The 22,452-nt window shown below is 31.8% G+C and overlaps 1 protein-coding gene across 3 annotated transcripts in view; it reads left to right on the forward strand.

The window, feature by feature from the left end:
- The first annotated feature begins 374 nt into the window (after window positions 1–374).
- The window catches only part of Pdfr (Pigment-dispersing factor receptor), an 84,150-nt gene continuing 62,072 nt past the window's right edge, over window positions 375–22,452 (forward strand). For all 3 annotated transcript variants that reach the window (XR_013002249.1, XM_076381610.1, XM_076381609.1), the window contains exons 1-2: window positions 375–877; window positions 3,842–3,949. Coding sequence is in view for 2 of the 3 variants with exons in the window: in XM_076381610.1 (XP_076237725.1) it covers window positions 796–877; window positions 3,842–3,949 (190 nt within the window). In the remaining variant the exon portion in view is untranslated. The remainder of the gene's footprint in view (window positions 878–3,841; window positions 3,950–22,452) is intronic.

Here is a 22,452-nt window from a genome sequence, read left to right on the forward strand (position 1 = left end):
GGTAAAAAGTTCTCGTCGTTCTTTTTCGTGCGGAGAAATACGAAAATAAGAGCCGAGCGAATTGGTTACCTACGAGGCAGTAGAGAAAGGCGCGGAAAAAGAAGAGAGGATCCAGAGGAAAATTCGGCCCTATATAGTATATAGAGACGAACTTGATTGTTTTCACCTCACTGGGGAAAAGAAAAGAAGCCGAAGGAAGGCAAAAGAGTGGGACAAAAAGGCTGAAAAGAGAAGAGGGAACTTTCGCCACGAATTCGCGGATTTCCATTGGTAGATTTTCAGTAATTGAAATTTGTATCAGTTGGACCAATATCCTGCTGGATTGGAAACTCTCCAGTTTTCGCAAGGAGACAACTTTTTGAGTAGTCGATAAATCCAATTAAATGAAAAAATTCATTTACGCTGGTTCCTCTGTTCCAACTCTAGACAATTTAAAGATTTAAATGTGATTTCTCTCGATATACACACAAGCATAATTCATATGTTGGATATTTTAATACTATGGAATGTCTAGTTGAATCCTCTTAAGTTCTTTTTCTGTCTTTCTCGACCTGGTAAACAATTTTCCTATTCGTGTCTGAAAGAAGAAGAGATATGATCCGTTTTGGTAATAATGGAGTGCATCCTCGGGGTGTGTAGTGGTCATAGAGAAGATATGTGGTGGTAATAACTGCATAGTAAAGACTTTCAAGCTTCAAATCTCTGTCGATCTAAGGAGTGGACAATGTTGAAGGTGAAGATGTAGTGGCTGGCGAGTGGTAGTCAGAGGCTCAAAGATGGACAATTAGAAGAAAAATGGATACTTCTGATGCCTTTGGCAACAACACCCAAGACTTTTGCAGAGCTAGATACAGAGATTTCGTGCCCCCTCAAGGTGGTAAGTACAATTTCTTTGGGTCTTTTAATTGCTCTAGTTTGCAAACATTTTTTATCTCATATCTATTGTTCTTTAGATTGCTTAAAGCTGAAAAGATTAAGATGATCTTCTGATCTAGAACTTAAAAAGAGAGGATTTCTTTTTCTTGTACATTTTGTGCATTTTGTTGCAATAATGTTCCAAAAGAAAAATATTCGAAAAATCTGATAAGAAGAGATGATACAATGTTAGAAACTAATTTTGGAACACCAGTTAAACATTTCAGTGATTTATATGTTACATCGGAATCTGAGGAAAGTTTTTATACAGTGTAATGTAATTCTGAACGGTATATTGCCATGCCTATAACTAAATTAAAACCAAATAATCATTTGTATTACCGCGTACTTTTAATATACAGCGACGGAAATGATTCGGTGAACATATAGATCGGAATTTCACTAACAATAACAAGTCGTCTACTACAAGTAATTCTTCTAATAGTGCAAATAAACTTAATATTGAGATCGAAGATTCAAGAAAAAAGTTAAGAAGTGAAGAAAAAGGAATGTTATTTCATTATTTCCGAAAGTTCTTAAAATCAAGGATAAAAACTCACAATTGAAATTACTACAACTGTTATTCGGTTATTACTAATACGTACATCGTAATAACATGTACATAGTAACGAAATATCAAAAGTGCTAAAACTCAAAATAATTCAGTTTTATGTGATTGAAAAGAACAACAAAACAGTCATGACTCAACAAGGAGGGATTTCAAAGCTTAAGAATATTTAAGTCTAGAAAATAATATTAAATATATGTTTCTTAGAGTCTATCTTTTTGCTATTCTTATACGTTTACTAATTAGGTAACTTGTTTATAAGCTCATGAATAGCTTTTAGCTTCTCCTGAAAAATATACTTTTTTGAGTTGCGTCAGTTTTGGAATACATGTGATATGTCGTAATAATATTAGCAAGGTTATGACAATTAGGTACATCTCAAATCCACTTTTTTCGAGCTACTTCCCTTAAAATCTTCAACATTAATAGGAACATCTTTATAAAGTTATTCACAAACATAAACTGCAGTCGCTTATTCGTTACATATACATTTATGTATGAAGGAATTAATTTTCCTTTTGTTAGTACCTATGGTTTTATTACCCTTTTGTTAGAATGTCGTGATTTTGAGCTCCTTAAAATTGTCCATACAAAAGTTATTTGACTTAACAGGGCACATCATGTATTATAAATAGTTTCTGTGTAGGTAAAATGAAGAGAGAGATTTCAAGATCAAGTTAATTTTTTTAAATGGAACCATACATTTTACAATTTTAGTAAGGCATCAATGTACACTACTAGAAAAATTTATTGTGTGACTTGAGTACTGATAAAGAATTATCAGAAGTCGCAGACCTTGCAGAACTTTGCACTAATGCAATCAGAAAGTTCGAACGAAAATGAGTAAATAAGCATTTTCATTAGTATGGATACGGTTTTAGTTGAATTAAAACAAAGTAAAAATTTTGAAAATTAAACAAATGGTAACATTTAAAATTTTAAGTTTCAAATGTTTTAAACACTTTCTCGCCTTTAGCATGTTAAAAAAATTGGAAACAATTAAAATTTTTTAAAACTGTTGGTTCACATCATAGCCGCATCCGTACTGATGAAGATGCTTATTTAATCTTTTATTCTAGATTAGCAGAACGGCTGCAATCATGTCCACCAATGACGTTGACAAGGATGTTATACAAGGACATTTAGCTTAGATAAGGTTTATTTTCGTTTTAAAAAATATTAGTAAATACTTGCGCAGAAGCTTAGTACAAAACAATTTTCTGATTTCTTTATAAAATTCCTAAAGAGACCTTTACAAAATGTGTGTCAAGACCAGAATACCCCTTTAAAACTTGATACTTTTACATTTTGACCTTCTTGTTCGATTCCATTAAAATTAGTATTTTAAGCATAAAATCTTTCTTTAAACAAGAGTTATGAGTATGAATTCATAAAAATTTGTTCATCTTTCAGAAGTGATGTATCGGATGGTGAATAGTGTTCGTAATTTCATCCCTTCTACAGTGTTTGTAATCCATGAAAAGCGTAGAACCAGTAAATATGTAGATGTGTCATTAAACGGCTACAACTTCGTTGAAATGTATCTCTTTTTAATGCAGTTTCGTTTGCTTTGGTGGGAAATATTTACACCTTCTGTTATTACATGTCAAAATCACGAACATTGTTGCTTATGTATATGATAAATCGGTTGTCAAAGATGAAGAAACTTTAATTATCCCACAATCCCCTATTTGAGAGAAGATTTTACCACTTAGATGCCAATTTGTATAAAATTAGATAAAAGTATAAAGATGTAGAAGGTTTAACAAATGTACATGTATTAACAACGATAGGGAGCTTTAAATTTTGGCAATTCTTCACTATCTAGTACTCAAGTAATGCAATAACTTTTGTCATTGGTTTATAAGATTCAAAGCTTCATATACTAGTGCAATAATTTATAACAAGCGCGATAGGAAAATTATAAAAAATATAGGTAATGTTGACATTGTATCGAAGGACGATAAGTAACTGATATGTTTGCGAGAGTAAAATTCCCAGCACTAGTATTCTAATCACTTAACATTTTTATTTTCCTTCAGACTGATTATACCACCATACGTTTCTATAATTTACATAACTTATATAAGCATACAAAATTAGTTGCAACAGCTTATTGCCATTTAAAGTAAAACGTCATGGTGTATAGTTATTTTTTCCAGAAGCTGTATTTTATACTCTCAGAATTAAAAGAAACAGAAAGAAAAAGAAAAAGCTATAAGAGTAGAAGCGAGATGAACCCCAGAAGTCGCTTTGCCGTGCCTCCCTCGTTCAATTTGAAAGTGCATTACACTGCAAATGCGTGTTGACACCAAGGCGATATATCCCAGGACGATAATCGAACCTTTCCTTTTGCAGAGCTGTGGTGCGAGCCGGTATGGGACTCGTTACTCTGTTGGCCACCAACCAGAGCCTCAACCACGATCAAACAACCATGCCCCTTCGAGAACGGATTCGACACGACCAGTAAGTTGTGCACGCGCGCACCTTTGATGAATGCACATTTAAATTGCTTGTTAGCCTGCACGCGCGCATCCTCGACGCGGAATATGGGGATATTCGGAAATAATTAGAATTCTGCGTGTAATTTTCAAGCAGCATGCGTTCGCCAAGGGGGGCTTCGACACTGCAATTCGAAGGAGATTTTCTTGGAAGTGCCTAAGAAATGGTTACCAATCGACACAGCATAGAAAGGATAAAGAAAAAAATTGACGATATGGTTGCGATATTTTTCTGGCACCGAACAAATAGTTTATTATGAGAACTCGAAATCTTTTATTCTTGGCACTGAAGCAGGTGCTGAAAAAATTATTTTGCCACGAGATAAAGACTTGTAAGAGTAAAATTTTCTGTAACTTTAATCTCCTTCGAGATATGGTATTTACATATGTACATACTTGTTCGCACACACATACATCTATACATACAGAATTTAGACATTGGTTTTTTGGTATTGTTGGACTTAGGGAATCTCAAAACGAGAAATTAAAAAAACCGGAGTGCAGAGGGGTTTAAAATTGATCGAAACAATATTTTCGTTTCTTCTTTTTTTTTGTACATATTATAACAGTTGGGAAAGTTATTGGTGAAAAATTTTGTGTGAACATAGAGTATTTGAATTCTGCCTTATGAATTATGGCGAGTTAATAAGTATGGTGAGATAATTCAACATAAAAGGACTTCTATCGAGTCTAAAAGAATTTATGACTTCTGTTTTGTCACTGTACTGAACTAATAGAGACTTTGTGAATCCTACGCACCTTAAGCGTATTTGGTCTAAAGATATTTTTCTCTCTGCTACACTTTCTAACGTTATCTTCTCCTTAAGTCTTCTTTCTTTCCTTTAGTAGCTAGGTATATTGAATTGTACCACAAAATGTAGTATTGAAGAAGAGAAAATTATTTTCCATGGAAACAATTAATGAAAAATATAGAATTTAAGTTTTCTCTCAAGGCTTCGCTTTTGACAAAAGTATTTTAAAAACCTGTCAGTTATAAATAGACAAGTTTTGATTACGCGACTTTCGCTACATATGTTTATTAAAATTATTTGTCTGTACAAATGTTGATATACTTGAATTAAAAGAGAATACATATTGTAGAAAATGCTTAATTCTTAAAACTCATATTGTTATGCCGTGAATGATTGAAAATATCACTTATTAAAGTGCATATGAAAATTAGTTGATTTGGTTTTGATCTAATGAATACAAGAAATTAAATCTAATTATAAAACATAAACCATAACCTCATTAATCTTTGTGAATACAAATGTAGACCAAAGAACATACAGTCAGCTGATTTGACTCTGACCACGCAACTACAACTGCATATTAATGAGCACGCTCTGGACTAGCTCTACATTTCTTGTTTCTGTATTATTGTAATTAGATCACTGATACAGTTGTAGTTGTGTGACCAGAATCAAATGTGCTCACTGTACATGTATTGTAACATGTGTAACACGTATTACTGTTTTTCGTTTAAGATGACTATATCAAATAAGAGTACCAAATAATTGTTCAACTGAATATAGTAGTAAGCAAATTAATTGACAGTGAACATCTGTGAAAATAAATTTCAAAATAGTATTTGGTATATTAATGACTCTCAAGTGATTTCTGCGTCACATGGGTACCTATTTAATTATTTCAAATTAGGGGCCCCCATTCTTTTATTAAATAATATTATTTATTATATATTAGATTTTAATAATCTAAAATTGATTACCTTTAATTTATTAATGTTTTTTTTTTAAACATTTTTTACAGAAGCAAGAATTGAAAATAGTTATCCTGCATAAAAATTTCTCAAAAAATAGGGTATCTTCTAGTACATACATATAGTATTACCCATATTAAGAATGCAGTAATATTGACCTATCAAGAGTATTATCGATCATTACCTGGATCTGAACCACACAAAACCTTAATTTAGCCCTCTTACTTTACCGCGAGTACATAAATACTCCGTCAGAAACGATTGATAGAGCTGTTTAAAACCTTATAAGATAATTAAATGGATAATTAATTCGATTTAAAAAAAGGTCATTTTACAAGTTATGTTTCCGTTGATTAAATCTAAATTTTTTAGTTTAAGGTCACTTGAAGGACATAGTACACTATTAGGTGGATGGATTCCTCTTGATATCAACTACAGTATACATATGCAATGTAATACAAAATACATAGTACCGTTAAAAAAGCCTCAATGAAATCCCGTAAAAAAAATCTTAAGCAAATTTTGTTGATAAAAAATGTTATTCTATATTTTCAAATTCGTATTACTGGACTGCTTTTAATGAAGGAAGTTTTTCTCTTACTCATTAAGTAGTGTTATGTGTCACAGATCACCTCATCTAAATCCAAATGGAAAAATGTTTTAGTCGGTTATTCTCTACTCTAACGATAAAATAAAAATATCACGAAAAGCTTTATTCCTCCTTTTCCATTTGTTTTTTTAATGAGGCAGTGTTTTCTGAAACGCTTGCATTGCATTAATCATCTTATAATTCCATACAATTCAACAATTAAATTCCGTAAAACGTATAATTCTTTCATTTCTCTGTTTTCATCCCACATTGTTCTTTTATTCCTTCCTCATCTTTCGAAAAATAATTGTGAATTACATACCTGCCACAACAAATATACGCAATAACAGTTATTATTTTGTCGTAAATAACAGCAATAATTAAATGATCCAATAGGAAATGTCATAATCAGTCGATTCACTTGTTTATTGAAGGATTTCTTCGTTCCTCAAGAATTTCTTAATTATGTTAGATGCAATTAAGCGTGTTCCGCAACTGAGGATCCGAGCAAGGATCTTGAAGTAGTTAGGAAAGGTTCAGAACTTTTTTTGGCTTCGTCGAGAACCTTTTGATTAATTAATTTTGTGCATTCGGATTTCAAAGTAGCCAACGAGTTTCGCTAATTTTCTTTGGTAAATCAATGAAATACCTTGACTGCATACAACGATCGTAAAAAAAAATTTGACGATTTATATTCATTGTGAATACAGAGATCACTGTTGTATTTCAAAGTTTAATTGAAGAGGCGCTTTAAAAATTTCGTGTGGTATTAATGGATAGTGTGTTCATGGATGAGAATTAGTATAGTAAAAGATACGGAACTTTCAACATTCAATAGTCCTCGCAAAGTTAATCTCTCAGTTTCTCAAATAATTTGATTTCTTGCTGTTATTTGTCCCTTATAAATGTAAAAGATATACAAAGACTATTTCTCCTTCATAGAAATCCATCTTCTTCACTTTCTATTAAGTATTTATGATTCAATTTCATTACGTTACTTGTACCTTTTTATACTGGGTATTGATTACTTATATAGAACCTGACACTTTAGAGATTAGTACTTAAAGTACAATAGTACTTAACAGGAAGAATATAAAATGTCTAAACAACATATTCAGGCCCTAGAATCAATTCCTTTGATAGAAAGGGCAAAAGTGTGTTTTTACACTTATTGCAAATGATCGATATATCTTCCTTTGTATGCATGCAGCCAGTCATAAAAATTTACATATGCTATATTACAAAGAAATTCACTGAACTTGAAAATTCTGATTTTAATGAAAGTTTGTATGCATGTAAAACGTAGTGGGTTATACATGGAACAAATTGTTTGTTGATGGGAAACCTCTTTCAGGAGTGAAATCAACCCTCAAATTTTCATAATTTTGTCATGTTTGGAATGCAATTGTGTCTGAATACTTTTTTTTCAACACAGTGATAGAGCTTCAAAAATTGAACATTTCTACATGACAAGTTTTGCTGTATTTTATGTCATTACAAAATTATATTTAAAAAACAAAAGCACTGAAACTTTAAATGTAGATTTCGCCTCCTTAAAGTGATATTCTATTTCAAACAAATTGTATCATGTATATACATATAATCTGTTATATGTTCTCTATATGCACATAAACTTTCATTAAAATCAGATTTTGCGAATTAGATGAACCTCCATATAATATGTGTAGTGTATGTAAACTTTGTGACTAACTTTATACAGTTTCTATTTGTTGTTGTAATTCCATCGATGATAAGTAGACTAAAATCTTCAAATGCCCACACAGAAAGAAACACATCAGGTGATCAAAATAACGAATTTGTTTTGGTTGACACTGAATAAAAATATATGCAGGTATAGCGGTCTTCTATTTGGTGTTGAATATTTGAAATAGATTTTAACATTTACTTAGATTTCTATTTTTCAGCTAAGAAAAGAGCCGAAAAATTATTTTCGTTTCTGCTGAATATTTCAAGTTTTCTAATTCATTTTTTCTCATCCTTTTGTTCATTTCTTTTGTCAAAAATTTAAAGGTTTAGTTTTAGAAACACTCTCAAATTTCTGGTTTCATTCATGCGGTGAAATATTGACCCGAATATTAATTGTTGGCGAAATTAACATAGTTCATCGAGTCATATATGTAGGTACATGGAAGTAAGCCCTCTCAGTGCATTTGCAAGCTAGAATTGTAATCCACTTTCTAACCCACAACACGTAATCGTACGCTCAGTGTAAATCCTCATTATTCTGTATTTAGAAGTCCATACAGAGCTTGTACAATCCAATTTATACAGGCTCGCTAAAAATAAATTTTCTGCGTTCTATCTCAATTGTACATACCTTTTAAAAAAAGCTTTAATTATTTTACGTAGGTTCCCTATTTTATATTGCACAGAGTTCTTATTTATTCCTTATTTATAGATTCTTCAGGGGAACCCCGAGCAAACACGTTGAGGACGATGAAAGTGAACTTAATTTATTCAGATCAGCAACAAGTGTTCTTGATTGCCTTTAACTTTCGTCTAATTGCTTGATTCGAGAAACTCAGCTGTAAAAAAGGAACGAGTGAAGCTTGCCCTAGGGTAGATACCAACATTTTACTTTCATGAAGAAAAATCTTCCCTCAAGAAGAGTGACATCAGTGCATCCAAAGAGATCCCCTTTACACTTTCCATATAAAACAAAAGAGGAACGGAAAATGATCGTATTTTATCTCAGTTGTAAAAGTCCTTTAAAGGGGTTGAATCGTTAGAATCGTGAAAAAAAGCACATCCATCAAATTTTTCTAGAAAAATCTATTAATCCAAATGAGCAGTTTTTTGAAAAATTCAATAGTATTTTTAAAAAGTTGATTTGATTCCAAAGGTTTTAATGTATGAAATAATATGCTTTCAATGTTGTACTAAAATTTCTTTCTCGGACATGATTGATATTTTCACTTTTCTTTACTGTGACTTCCTTTCAATACAATTGCAAGTCCAGGTTGCCATTAAATGTCTCAGAGTCGTCACTTCCATCATAATTCTTAAGTACATACATGGAACTCTGAAGTTCTTCTGATCCGAAAAAGATGATCCTGTGTGATTCGTGGCGCAGCTATTTTAATATTCCTCAAGCTCCTGATACAGGTTCAAAATGGATCTGCCCTTTTCAGTATTCTTCTTCTTTTCTCCTTCGATAACTTTCTGTAACAGTAACTGAAAAAACAGCTTTAATTGTTTCACATATGTTGTTCAAGCCACTTTTATATGTAGACATTAATACGCCACATCCAAGGCTCATTAATCCGCAAAATAAATCTAATCTACTCACACACACACCTAATAATCGCATAACCAGCACAATCCGTCTGTTAATTTTACAGGCTGTTTCGTTGATTAACAATTCAGAATTTATACTGCATACATCACAACCACGGGTGAGAATTATTTTAAGAGCGAGTCCTCTATGGCTAGCTTCTCTAAACTGCGTAGTATATTCCTTTTGCAATTTTTGCAAATAACAAATCATGTAAGTCAACGTCAAACGTAAAGTCAAACAATTTCACTCGTCGATGCTGTCATGATTGTGAAATGATTTACATCAGTTACATTTCATGCGAATCCTTTTGCTCGTGCATGTTCACTACTGAATATGTTTGATCCTTTCGAAGTTCGAAAAAAGACTGCTTTTATCGCCTTATTTATTTATTTCGAAAAATGACAAGCTTTCAATTAATTTGTTACACTTACACGAAAGTACTTTTGAAAACTTTAGGAGAAGCATAACATAATTAACTTCAGAGATAGAACAATAGGAGGAACGAAAGTCCTGTCACGATTAGTAGGTACGTTACGTAGCGACTCAAATTCTATAGCCAAACTGTGGAAGTCGAACAGTCAATATTGTTGATGAGTGTATCAGCAGTCTGCAGTTGATAAACCTGGACTGATGACACACTGACAGTCATACAAAAATCAAGGAAATTCAGAAATCACTCCATTACCTTAGTAAACACTAAATTTTATTACATATTAACACATTGACGACCGTATACTCTCAAAGATACATGGACTTAGGACTCGTACATTATTCAAAATAGTAAATGCAGGAATACTTTGGAAACGGTGTAACTAAGTTTTTTAACATTCCGTTTGCGGAACACATCATTTTGACGCATTTCGAATTTTATGAGGAAAATTACGTAAATCATTTACATTTTTTTCTCCATTCAACGAGGCAAATATATATCTAAATTCATTTTCTTCAAAACCTTCTAATTTTGAAATTCTTTTGGTGATATATTTATCTCTACGGATATGCGTCAATTTGACGCAATAGTAAAATAAACATTGATGCTAGTAGATTGGCTTCACGCACTCACTGCAGCAATAAACCTAAATGTAATAAAAGAGTTAATCCTTCAAGAAAGTAATCGTCAAAAGTAAAATAAACAATATGGCGAGCAGCAACATTTTGTGAACCCGATACCTCACATTTAATTTAAAATAAATAATTTAATATTTTATTTCATTTTTTATTTATCAGTTTCATGTTCAAACTAATAGTGTATAATTACGTTGTTTTTTGAAAAAAAATGTATCATTTTGCTTGTGCGTCAAATTGACGCGTATCCATAGAGATAGATATATAACAAATGCCCGTACACGGAGTGTTAACACAAAATATTACCCATCTCAACGCTTCAAAAATGAAAGATATCAATAGTCGGTTTAGATTTTAGATCGTCAATGAGATAGAATGTATACTATTGTATTTATGTAGTTCTAAACTGGCAGGAACAATCGAAGGACATTCAGCCAGATCTGAAGTTGGCAGGAATTCAGCTTTTCAATAAATCAGCTACTGTTCTAATTTAATATTCGAGAAATTTTAAGATTCGATAATTTAAGATTCGAATTATAAAACTGCAGACAATTAGATTGATTGTTAGTATTTGTATCATATTGGCGAATTCTTCATATTCGTCTCGAATGAACCCTCGAAGGTTTCATTCTGGTTTGCTCACATCAATTTATCACATATTATATTCTATTACACCAAATTTGAACCTACTTCGCTATCTTTTAAATATTTAAAGTCCATCTGTCTCATTTGTTTATAATCCAGAAAAGCGTACACAGAATTGAAGTAGAAAGGCATTTCTTAACACCTTGAACGAACAATGCAGGCTTGAGCACATTATATTCGAAATAAAATAACAAACAATTATTTGAAATAATAAACTTTCGAGTACTTTATTATTTTTATTCTACAAATAACTCCAAAAAAATAACTTTGTTTTGTATTCAGAATTTTTAGATTCAATAAATTAAATTCAAATAAATTTTTGTTTGAGTTAATTAACTGAAATAAAGTACTAAACAATTAGACATAAGCGGTTGTTAAACTAAATTAATTTCAAACTATTTTTTTTAACTATTAAACTTAGAATTCGAGAATCTTTACGATAATAAGTAATTACATTTATCTTTAATACTATTTGCTTCAAAGAAAAAACAATATAATTGTTTCTTGCTTTACGGAATTCATCAAAAAGACATCCATGTTGAGTATTCATGAAATTATTTGATTAAATATTTGACTAAGTTAAAAGTAAAATAAGAAATTATTGTATTCGAAAATCAAATAACAGAATAATCTAAAAAAAAATTATTTGCTTGTTCATATACTAACATGATTATTTCAATAATGTTTCGTAAAATAAGATAATACAGATATTATTTTAACGGTCATTTTGAAGTAGCTTATTTTGATAATACTCAAGTATGGAGCAAGGACTCACCAAAGAGAGAATTCAATGCGCTCAGAGTAGGTACCTTTGCATTTCTAAGTATGTACTTATGTACATTCACTTTCTGATACTCCTTCTCTGTTCTCTAGTCGCGAGATTCAAAGATTTTAGTTTTTTCTATCCGTTATTTCTGATTCTTTAAAAATTTCTGCTGGACAAGAAAAAGAGACGACGGTTAATACTTATCTTTCCTATCATGTGACAATACTTTGCCGTAACACTATAAAACGTGTCGTAAAGTAATAGGTCTATTTTTTTGAAAATCGTAAACATTAAGTCATATTCTCAAACAATGCATACTATTTGGCTGTCAAAACAGATTCGTAAAAAGGAATAATCGTTTAACGACCAGAAGATGACGGCTTGCATTTCCGAAAAAATACAAATTGATAATCAGTAGACGTACAGTTTGCGTCATTGTATGTCGACTGTACAGACAGCGTACTTGCAACAGCAAATTTTTGACAAATTATTATAAAAATTTGGAATACTACTTTTTAAATAGTTATGTTCTAAAAATATTAAAGAAAAAAAAGCAATTCTTTTGGGTCTCCAAACGACTCGGCACTATTTTCTTTTACAAAATCCAGTAAAGACAGCGAAAGTATCGCTACTTTTTTCTTCTTAATCGGCGATATAATGAATACTTCTTCCAATTACAAGAATCAGAAACATTTTCAAACTTCTTGTGCAAAAGCAAACTTTGAAAATGATTTTCATATGTCTCTCTATCTTCATCGAACCGTTTCGTTTACTTATTTTCAAAGTACTTGTATGCTTCCAGCTAAACTGGCCCATTTCAATCCTCCCACGTCCGCGGACGACTACCCCCTAGCGTTTAAACGCAAGAAGAAATTCGATCCAGCTACTTTCCAAGTTATTTTATCGTAGAAAATGTTTACAAGAGAAATTACATATCGAGAAATTTAAACGGTGAAGGGTTTTTTTCCGCTGATAGTGTCTCGTACTTCGCTCACCACTAAAATAGAAAAACTGGAAGCAAATCTAGCACAGAGCTGAAAGACATCCGCTCTGGTCTGCATTTCGCTTGGTTAAGGAATTGAAATAGGACATCATAACTTCTGAACTTCCCCTTTGCTTCGCGATGCTTCTGAAAAGAAATACAGAAACTTCTTTTCTTGGCTCGTGTACTTCCGAAGATACGCAAGTATGCGCTTTAGCTACGTATGCGTAGGTAGCGCTTCGAAAATAGAAACTGAGGAGGAGGGAATTCCTGTACTGCATCTCCTATCGAGTGAGATTAATATTCTCAGTCGTAGGACAGCTTTAGATTTATGGATGTTGACAGAAGAAACGTGGAAAGGTTCACTGATTATTTTAGACCCATTGCCTATCAATCTGAATTTCATTTAATTGCAACTGCTTGATGTATAAATTTCTTTTTTCTTTTTTCCAGTTTTACTTTATTCGAGACGTATATCCACGATTTTTAACAGAAAAGGTATTTCTTCATTGACGGACCTAATTCATAATCGATTTATAGAGATTTTCCTATGAAAATATTCACGTTTACGTTTGGTGACTATTAAACAGATTCAATAAAGCTTATATTCTCATTACTTTGTTTCTTTTACATATTTCATGGAAATTTAATAAAAAATAAAATTAAGTTAACCTTAGAATGGTGATGCACTATCAAGTTAACTCCTAACACTAGTGATGTACGTCAAATTGACTCTACATAAGTACTGTAAATGTTTATGTTTTCTTTGTAATTAATTTCTATTCTGCCAATTACTAATTTCTATTGATTTTGATGTACAGAATATTGATTAATTTTTATTCTGCAAATTATTAATTTTGTATTAAAACATATTGTTGCATTATTGTTAAGTTTATCGAAATAAATATCATTATTGTAATTGTATTAACAAAGATACATTTCATTTATGAAATGTTATAAGTATAATAAAATTATCTAGAGAATAGCAAATAGTAGCTTTTTAATATAAGTAAAATATGCTTCCATCTAAAGATATGACAAATTATCATCATGTCACTATTAACGATACGGAGTCAATTTGACGCTAAATCATCACTATCGATACAGAGTCAATTTGACGTCAAGTCACCACTATTGATACAGAGTCGATATGACGTCAAGTCATCACTAATTATATTAAAACTGTGATCACCACTTAAAGATTAAACTTATTCTAACTAAACCAGTACTTTAGGATATTTTTTTATTTTTCTAGAACCAGCTCAAAGTAACCGTTGCAAGTCCTTAGCTTCTGAACCACATTTTTTTAATTTTCGTCATACTTATTTTAAAGCAATATAGTATAACAGATCAATAAACGTTCACCATCAAATCAGTTTCTTTAGCGATTTTTCGGTCACATCCGGTCTAGAATGGCCCCAATAAAATTAATACGGACCAATAATTATATCATCAACTTCTTATGCTTGAAACCACAATTTTAAAAATTTCTTTTTATTATATTTTAGCCTTTTTAGTACTCAGTTGTAACTAAATTTCAACACTGTACAACATAATATTTGGTACAGATGTATTAAAGAACCTGGGGAAAAAACGCCATGGATCAATTATACTTGAACAATATCTATATACAATAATTTGGTTTCTGTAAACAACATTAACTACAATTAAGTATTAGATTAATTGATCTGATAAGATGTAAGTGATCTAACAATTTTATTTAACTATTTGCAAGTGCAACTGAAGTACAAAACTGAATACTTTATAAGTATAAAATAAAAAAAAGGAAATTGCTACTTTTAACGAAAGCAAATTCTAAAAATTAACAAAATTATAGACTTTTAAGTAGCAGCTGCTCACTATCAGAGACTCAACTTCAAATAGGTTTTTCTCGAAATATCATTTTTCGAATGATTGATAGGGTGAATACCTCAAAAACTAAGTAATGGATTTAAATGAATTTTTTTTTAATTAAAAAATATACTTTTTCTGTATGCAGTGAACATATGATATTTTCAGTTTTTCCAAGTTTATTAATTTTCAAGAAATGTGTATGAAAATGATATTTAATTTAAAAAAAAAAGAAAAGAGAAATTTTGTTTTGTATATTTTGATAGGTTCACTGCCTCGAAAATTATATGCAGTTTAAGAATATATTCAATTTTCCGAATTCTGATTTAAAGCCGAAATGCTAGACGTTTTACCATTCAAAAAGAACTTTTCGAAGACAACTGTAGCACGCGATATGGACTTGAGCAAAATAAAAAAGTATGCAACTTTTTATGTTCTCAAAAGATAATAATAGAACGCCAAAAACAACAGATTGCCATCATATTGATTTCATTATAAAAAATCCTAAGAATGACTTTTTTCTAAATGTTTACACCAGAACCTTCCCATAAGAGTGCTATCTTAGGTCTTGAATACACCAGCTCTGTTGTAAGAAGAGGATGACTAGAGTCCTCACATGACTACTCTTAGATAAGAAATTCTGACTCTGTACGACGATGTACATACTTTGGAATGAAAGATGTGGTGAAAAGCCTTTGTCATGGAAATACCTAACGATTCTAAGCGTTTATCTAACAATGGACAATTGCTTACTGTATTTTTTCTGGTTTGCTTACTGATTGTTTCTGAAAATCCGTGCACTTGGTAACATAGGCTATTTTCTAGCAACAAATGTTTCCACTGAAGTACTTGCCTTTCAGCATGTGACGCGCTTCGCAGTCACCCAAGGGAAAAACTGGAAAGAAATTTGCATGGCGGGGGATTAACGCCCGGCCAGCTGTGACCGTCCACGTTTCACCATTCTCGCCGTTGTATTCCATTCAGTCTCGTTGCAGAGCTGGCTGCGACCTGGATGCAAATTTCTTGTGCTCTCTTAACGTACCAACCAGTACCAGAGGTTTCAATGTATCCCAGGATGGATTTAGTGCACTCTCTTTTCGGCTCATGAAATGATCTTTGTTTTCTCGCTGTTCCTAGATACTGAAGATAAATTCATATATCATTTCTAATAATATTTCGTCGGAAAACTAGATGAAACTTTTTGGGAATTGAAACAAAGGAATATTTTAGAAACGAAGCAATGATATATGTAGCGGATCTCTCAGAAAGTTAATAGCGTTTGCGTGGAAGATCGGGGATTAACTAATTAGCACCGGTGACACTCTTAATTTCCATACAATGCTACATTGGAAGAGGCTACTTAACCCTCTTAATACCATGCTGAAGTCATAGGTGATACGCCACTATAAGTAAAAAATGACTCCAGCTTTGGACCAATAGATCGAGTATTAGAATACAGTCTTCATTTACTATAGCCTGACACTAACGACTTTGTCGTTATTGTGTCATGTTGCTATCAATAAGTTTATAAAGTATGAAAAATAAGTGTTTAAAGTTAATTTGCATTGTCACTAATGCGTAAGTATTTGTTTTGTCAGAAACAAGATTGGTAGAATATTAGGAGAATTTTAAGAAGTGAAGCAGAGATGGTAGAAATAGCGATGAACTTGCAACAAAGGTCCAATTGAAAAGGAAATGTTTTTACAAAAACATCATGGAAGTTCCCACTGACTTGTAGATCAATCGAACAATGACTGAGTCATGATGTAAAAAACATTTGTTTCTTGTTCGAAATACATATATTTGTCTATTCTCACTTCACTTTTAATTAACAGACCGCGGAGGTTTATACAAGTTCATGTAGTCATAATCACAATTAGAGAAATGAAACTTAATTAAGAATTCGTTTCACCCTTTAAAAATTATAAAGTATATGTAATTTTGGACATTTCATACATGTTTGAATAGTATATGGATTCTGTACTTTTTATATACTGAACTTTCTCATAAATGCATAAAAATCTGCAGTCCATTACTTAATAAAGACTTAAAACGTTATGATAATACTGCACAATCTTCTGCCACGTTTACAGCAGTAATCTGCCTATTATTATTAATTACCGCTCAAATTTAAATGCGATGGCAGTATAACAGCAGCCAACATGCAATTTATTATTGAAAGCTTTCCGAAAATCCTATAGAAACGTAAGGAACGAATGTATAGTTTCGAAGCGATCGGTAAATGATAGGTTACTCGTCAGTAAGAATCTAAAAGTCTACATTTCTAAAGCTTTATAACTGAACAATAAAACACAATCGAAAATACGAAATTGGTGCATAGGATGTCGTATTTTTTAATAGAGTTTCCAATACAGTAATTTATTATGATACTTTTACAGGTCATTTTTTCGTTAACAAATTATTTAGATTCGCGTTTCAGAAAATAATAACTAGTAAGTGCAACATCATGGTAATAGGAGAGATGTTGCGAAATATCATATTTTAATTCCCAAAGTTTTTACGTGATAATTTCTTTTAAAAGAAATTTAAAACTCTAAATCCCTGTTTTCTATTTTGGCATATAGCGATGAAAAATGTTATTTTTCAGCATTATTTTTCATATTTTTTAAACATATAGATACTTTCAAAAACTGTTTGCATTACACAACTATTTAAAGTCTTTTTTACATTCAATGGTTTCTGCTATCATTTGCTGTTATTCTCTGTTTGATTGACAAAATTCATTATAATTAAAATTGTTATAATTTGCCAGCCTTCTTCAAAACTAAACTCTAAAAACTTATTGAATCGTGTAAATAAGTATAAATGCAAATACAAATTTTATTTCTTCAACTGTTCTTGATATAAAATTTCTGAATTGAAAGAGTTACTAACTTAAATATATATATACATAAAATGCATCTTAAATGTGTGAGATGTAAGAATTTATGGCTATTCACGTCATAGGACATGAACAGCACCAGATCAACGATAAAATATTCACAGCACAGTATCAATGCTATTATGGATAGGTATACGTATGTATACCTATCGAGTACGCTGACGTCTGGTGCTCTTCGTGTACAGTATAGTGCTGTTAAATAGGAGAGTCTTTATTGTATGTATTACTAACGTGCATTAGTAAGGTCAGACGCAATGAAGTCAATAGAATAGTTCAAATCAAACACACAACGCATATTTTAGACATTTTTTCAATAATTATATATTTATAAGATACTCATACAGTATATGTACATAGGTCTTCGTGTAAAACCCTCATTCAGTAGCGATTACTTGCTACCACCATCAACCAATATGCTCATAAAAATGACCCTAAGAATTCAAGACTAAACTAAGGCTACCACCATGAGATTCAAACCTGAAACATCCTTTCGATAGCTAGCTTTATTTTCTTCAGCAAACTATTATTACTTCATTGTTCAAGGCTTAATTAATATCCTACTATACTCGATATCCACTATCCTAAATGACAGAAATTTTGAATATTCAAAGTTTTGTTAATCAAAGTTCCACTGAACTAATAAGGGAACTATTTACCCGAAATGATAATTTCCGATTTTGATGAAATCTGGCATGTTTGTAGAGTAACCGAAAATGTTCGACAGGTATTTCTTTATATCAGCCCATATTTACGTTAAAAGGGTGAAAATCACTTCCAAATTTCGAGGTCGAAATACACTTTCCGTATCCTTCGATACTTGTTTTTGTTCCTTGATTATTTCCAGATAATCTAACATATTTCGTCTAATATCTCAAAAGCAATTAGATATAGAAAAAACTTTTCATAAGACGATTTTATATTTTTAAACATCGAATCTATTTATGTAAACGGTTTTTGAAAGTATCTATTTGTTTAAGAAACATTCTGAAAAATTACATATTTTCGATCATTTTTGGGGATAAAATGTTATATTGAAGTTATTTACAAATTTGTATGTGCATATTATAGACTAAAACACAAAATGCAGATATTTTGGAATTTTGAATCTTTACATTGTGAAGAAAATAATTGCAATCATAGTTTCTCCGCGTTTCGTGAGACTGGCTTGGAATGAATAATTTCAAAAAGATTTGTTAAAGTAGATATATTCAAAAACTGTTTACACAGATTGATTTAACGTTCAAAAGTACATAATCGATTAATTTAAAGTTTTTTTTTTACATCCAATCGCTTACGAGATAGTAACAAGTGAAATATAATTTCTACTACTAACTTTGAGGGCGATTTTCACCCACTGAGCGTGGATATTTACCGAGATAAGAAAATAGATGTCGAATATTTTCGGCTACTCTACAAACCTGTTAAATTTCATAAAAATCAGAAAATATTACTTCATGTAGTTTATTCTCATGTAAGTTCTTACATATTTCAGTGCTACGACACTTGTGCAACGCCCCTCGAACTTCTCCTTTTGCCAAATCTGGCAGCTATCTTTCAATCACATTTAATCACTATCAGTTCCCAATTTCATGTAACACTCAGCTATGAGACCCGTAAAAAGACTCATTTGCGTGCAGATTGGATTTTTTGTAAAAAACGATCACACCTAGCACGTGATAAACGATAGGTGTATTATCAGCTGTATTCTCGGTTTAGAGTCGTTCCACTTTAACATCCCCAACACATCGATTCGTAAATCGAGGATTCGCGTCTACATGCAACTCACTTGAACTTGCTCCTCGGCCTTCGTGATGTACTTCCGTTTCCACGGCGACAATAACAGGTCAGAGATAGGCCAGTCGACAGTTTGGCAGTTGTTGTCTCGTCACTCGACCCACTTCTGCGCATTTTGATCGCACTGGATAAGTCCACCATGACATGTTATCAACGCTAACCACTCAATAAATCTATCCTCTACCTTTTGGGAGCTATTTTCTCGCTGACCTCTTCATCGCCCATAGACAATTTGCGAGATTCTTTGAGTAGATTGTCGATTAATAGAATGCGTTTGCTGGAACGCGTAAAGTTTGCTGATGAATGGGCACTCGAGTTGTGCCTTGTCATCTCCTGCTGATGAAATTTCTCATGTAATTAATGCGAGGAATCCTTGTAGGAATTTTCTCGTTGCTTAAGTATTTAATGAATACGCGACCCTCCTTTTTCTTGCTACTTTCACGAGAGAACAAGTAAAATCCATTACACTAGTAACCCACTATTGTAGCATTTACTAATCGAGGAAACTTATTCAAGAGGATCTAATAAAGCAACCTGATGCATGCAGCTAAAGCTATTGCAGCGGAGCTTGAAGACCTTTCTACTAACTATGCAACTTTGCGGCGAACAATGCCAGGTCCAGGACAAGTTCCAAACAATTTCATCTACCAGCTATGATATCAAAAACCAGGAATAAAGGAAGGCCATGAATATTCCATGAAAGAATGAGTCTCAAAGGAAAGCCTGTGCATCCGCTTCTCGACTTAAAGCCTTTCTTAAAGATCGCGGAACCAAAATCTGTGGCGATGCGGACCGTTCTAGTTTTCCCACGCTCAATGCAGCACCTTCAAATCGGTCAGAAAGCCAAGGACAACGGACGATGAAGTACTATTGTGCTTTATGTCACTATCGATTTAAATGATGTCTAGATTAGGTTTAAATTGTACTCGAGTTCTAGGTTAGGCTTAAATTAGTTTAGGTACATTATTAGATTGTAGTTTAATTAAAAATGTGTATGTTAATCAAGATTATTAAATTAGATTCAAAGTAGGTTATGTTTAAATTAGTTCTACATTATTAGGGCAAAGTCTACATACGTTAAATTTAAGTTTAAGTAGAAGCAAAGCTATTTCTAAGTCAGTTTTAAATTAAGTGAAAAAAAAAATTTAAGTTTATCTTATGATATTTTTAAATTACAGGTATTTAAATTACAACCAGATTAAGATGTTTAAATCTTACAAAGGAAATACCTAAGTTTAACGATTTTGATTACATCGAAATTTTCTTCCTTGGGAAGAAGAAAAACTGGCAAAATTATATTTTTATTTCTTGCATATAATTTTGCAACAATAAAACAGCAAAACTACAAATACAGAAGTCATTTTGCATAGTATTTACGGATCGTAATGAGGTGGTTTAAAGAATTTTCATTTTATTTTGTAAATCAGTGACGGACTAAATAAAACTAATCAGTTTATGTATTTGACATTTCTTACCATTCGTATTCAGAAAATATAAAATATCATAATTTTAAATGCTTATATCTCATTCTCGAAGTAATTTTCCGCTAAAAAAGAAAATCATTTCATATAAATTTCGTCGTATTCTATAGTCGGATAAAGTTTCGTTAACGCTTGTAGTTAACACTACTAGAGCAATAAAAATGACTGATACAATTATTCCTTGTGCACACTTTATTTTTTACAAACATTATTTTTTCACAGTTACAAATTATAAATCTGTAATTCTCAACTATAGATTATAAATTAAAGTAATAAATATAAGTTATTTCTACGATTTGTGTAGATACTTCTCCAAAAACTTGTAAGTTTGATATTTTACTATTTCTAGTTTAAATCTTCTCAGAATATTACAACTTCTTAATCATTTTCATTATCTGTCTACAATCATCTACAATTCCTAAAAAAAGAAGCAAAGATAAAACTAGATATAGATATAACAATTTCGGTATCAACCTACTCTTGAGGCAGAAATTTTGATTCCACTTTCGCAGAACTTCACGATCTCCTCGAAAAAGTATTGGAAAATATTAAACTTCTTTAAGGGTTATGTATTGTTCGCAATGCCCTATGTTTTAATCGAACGTGGGAGTTCTCTACTTCGATATCACGTGAAAAAAGACGACGACAAGCTTGTAGAATTCAATTACCTGTTGTATAATTTTAAGACTGATTAAATAACAGTAACTTGGGATACTCCTACCTCCTGATTGAGTTCTAAGTAAATGATGTTCGACACCAAAGAAGGCGAACCCAAGAGATTCTACCCACATTCAACAAAATTGCTTTGACAGAAACTTGAATTCCCATTTTCTATTTTAAAATCTGAAAACTTCTACTTATTTTCGTAAATTTTTAAAAAATCGCTTTCCAGTATCGGTGAACACCAATTTAGGTCGCTGTAGTGTAATTGAGATTCATATCGGAAGGAATTCATTAATTCCTGTTTACTCTGTTCATGAATTTCATGGTAATACTATCTGTTGTTCCATCGATGTCCATTGAAACTCATAAATATTTTCTACTGCATAAAAACAAAGTGTTTGGAAAGTTCGATGATACTGAATTTCCCTGTAACCGTAAAAGAGAATGTTTTTTCATCATTTGCTTCTGTTGAAATAATAACGAAGTTTAAACAAAGAATAACAGGCCGATTTTAAAAGAAATTTGAAAAAGATTCCAAGAAGTTCAACTTTAATTTGATCTCGTTGCAGTTCTCCAGTTCCAATCAACTTATCCGAGTGTTCCGTTCCTATGTATTTATTTAACGTTGAGAGGCTCTATTATTACATTTGAAATCATTAGTTTCTAGCCTAAAACTGTTCCAGGAATCGAACGAATTCGACTAACTCCAGAG

This window comes from Calliopsis andreniformis, chromosome 6 (assembly GCF_051401765.1).
Source record: "Calliopsis andreniformis isolate RMS-2024a chromosome 6, iyCalAndr_principal, whole genome shotgun sequence".
Classification (NCBI taxonomy): domain Eukaryota; kingdom Metazoa; phylum Arthropoda; class Insecta; order Hymenoptera; family Andrenidae; genus Calliopsis; species Calliopsis andreniformis.